Source organism: Beta vulgaris, chromosome 6, assembly GCF_026745355.1.
Source record: "Beta vulgaris subsp. vulgaris cultivar EL10 chromosome 6, EL10.2, whole genome shotgun sequence".
In the NCBI taxonomy this organism is placed as follows: Eukaryota; Viridiplantae; Streptophyta; class Magnoliopsida; order Caryophyllales; family Amaranthaceae; genus Beta; species Beta vulgaris.
This window is the reverse complement of record NC_079207.1, coordinates 52,290,791-52,293,358: the sequence shown is the minus strand read 5'-3', so window position 1 is coordinate 52,293,358 and position 2,568 is coordinate 52,290,791. Positions and strand designations below refer to the sequence as shown.

Below are 2,568 nucleotides of genomic sequence, written 5' to 3'. Positions count from 1 at the left end.
AATCAGAGAAGCTATGAAGGAAAGTGGAGTAAGCAAGACAATAGCATGGAGTTTGGTTGAATATGATGGGAAAATGCACAAGTTTATAGCAGGAGATAGATCACATGAGAGAACAGCAGATATATACAGATATTTATCTAAGCTCAGAAGACAGATTAAAGAATCTGGGTATTTTGCTGACAAGAGTTGCGCGTTAACAGATATTGAGGAGGAAGAGAAAGAAGAAACAGTGGGAAGCCACAGTGAGAAACTGGCTATTTGCTTTGCTCTTCTTGTAAGTGAAGCAGATTCTGTAATAAGGGTAGTCAAGAACTTGAGGGTTTGTTCAGACTGTCACATGGCTATAAAGATTATCTCCAAGTTGGAGGGAAGAGAGATAATTGTGAGAGATAATAACAGGTTTCACAATTTCAAGGACGGGCTCTGCTCCTGCAAAGACCATTGGTAATGCAGTTGTATATAAACCAGGAAATTCGGGGGTCCAAAGAGTTTCTAGAACAGGCAGTTATACTGCATTGCTCTTCCAATTGAAGGGTATATGTAACATTATTAATCATTCAGCTATAGGAAGTCAGATGTTACTATCTCACCTTATCAATCAGATTTTTTTCAATTAGCTGAGTATGTGGCCAGACCCAGAGAGGGAAGATAATAATCACATCGACATTTTCCTTGAAGCATGGTTGTGTGGGTAACAAAAGATGTTGTTTCTTGTACTCGCATTCATCGAGTTGCAATTGTAATTGAAGGAACGAAGAAAGAAGCAGGTGTCTTGACACATTTCCCATTTAATCATATAGGTAATAAAACCCTTGTAGTAGTTTTGATATAGCTACTGGATTCATAGCTATTTTGTCACAGAAATCAAATAACTAAAAGGGAAATCAGCAAGAGTTGCAGAATTTCAGAAAGGAGAGGAATAGAATTTAGAGAGAGAGAAGTTATAGAGAGGAGGAGATTTTATCATTTCATAAGTTAGATACTTCTTACATCCCTTCTGGCATGTAAATACAGCTGCTACTACAAGACAAAATGGAATATTAGATTATTGACATTCTTAACAGATTGGATAACTAATTCCCTTAATTTGTGCACAGGCACATGCTACTCATGCCTATATCATATCTCCCCTCTTAAAGAAACTTGACACCAAATTTCAGCTATACAATCACCTCCTGAGCTACAAAGTCAGGGTATTTGAGCTCAAAGGTCTCAGCAGGAACCCATAAAGCATCATGAGGACAACAACTCACCCAATGAACCAAGTATTGCGCCTGAGCATGGTTTTGAAATTTAACAACCTTCTTATCAATGATTGTTGCTGGTACCATAACCTGATCTATATGCTTGCCTTGCATCCATCTTGGAATGTGAACAGCTTGAGGAAGGACACCATGAAAGGCCTTAAGTTGTGACACATGAAATGCATTGTGTATTTTGGATTCTGAAGGGAGCTCTAACTTGTAGGCCACGTTCCCAATCGTTGTAGAGATTTGGAAAGGGCCAAAATATTTGTGCGACAGCTTGACATTAGGCCTGACTTTCACACAGGCTTGGCGGTATGGTTGAAGCTTTAACAAAACCGAGTCTCCCACCTGAAACACTCTCTTAGTTCTGTCAGCTTGCTGCTTCATCCTAGATCGAGCCCTGGCTAACTGAGTTTTCAACTGCTTGATCATAATTTCCCTCTGTAAACTTCTATTAACCTGGTGACTCTCCAGCTAGGTAAGGTAAGTGCAAAGGTGGGGGTTATAATATACCACCTCATAAGGAGTGAGTTGAGTGGCTATATGGTAATGGGTGTTATACCACCATTTAGCTAAGAGAAGCACATGCACCCGTCCTTGGGATTATCTCCACACATACACCTGAGGTACATCTCCAAACACCTATTGACTACCCCAGTTAGTGTGTCCATCACTCTGAGGGTGATAAGATGAAGAGAGATGGAAGGCAGTCCCAACTCCCATGTAAAGAAAAGAGTCCTTCCAAAATTGAATAAGTAACACAGGTTCATGTCACTCACAATACTCTTGGCCAGCCTTGTAATTTGAATACATGATCCAAGTACACCCGGGCTACTTGCAAGGCAGAATAGGGCTGAGCTAAGGCCATGAAGTGAGCTACCATAACCTATCTCCGACCACAAAGATCACCTCTTTGCCATTGGACTTTGGAAGTCCTATAATAAAGTCCATTGAAATATCCACCCATACCTCTTTTGGAACAGGTAGTGGTTACATTAGGCCCGTAGAACTCATATTTAGAGGCTTGACATGTCACACATTTCCTGATGAACTGTCCGGTGTGTTTAGCTAACCTTCCCTAGAAGAAGCCTCTAAGCCTTTTTGTTATTGATCTACTTAAATGTCCTCCGGGTTTAGTATGTTTAGTATGTTGCCAGGAAGTTCAGCTTGCAAAGTATAATGAAGGACTTGTTATCCATCATTCAATCTCTGGATTACATCCATAAGATGGGTATCTAACTGGTTAGCAACGTCTCCATTAAGTCAAAGGAGACCACTGAAATGGCCATAATCAAAGCCCATGAGCTTTGACAACCAGAAT

At 40.4% G+C, this 2,568-nt stretch overlaps 1 protein-coding gene across 1 annotated transcript in view; it reads left to right on the top strand.

Moving 5' to 3' along the window:
* Positions 1 to 831, top strand: part of LOC104896990 (pentatricopeptide repeat-containing protein At1g14470) — a 2,900-nt gene extending 2,069 nt beyond the window's left edge. Inside the window, exon 1 of the mRNA XM_010683788.4 lies at positions 1 to 831. This exon is cut by the window's left edge and continues 2,069 nt beyond it. Coding sequence (XP_010682090.2) covers positions 1 to 448 — 448 coding nt within the window. The 3' untranslated portion in view covers positions 449 to 831.
* The last annotated feature ends 1,737 nt before the right edge of the window (positions 832 to 2,568 follow it).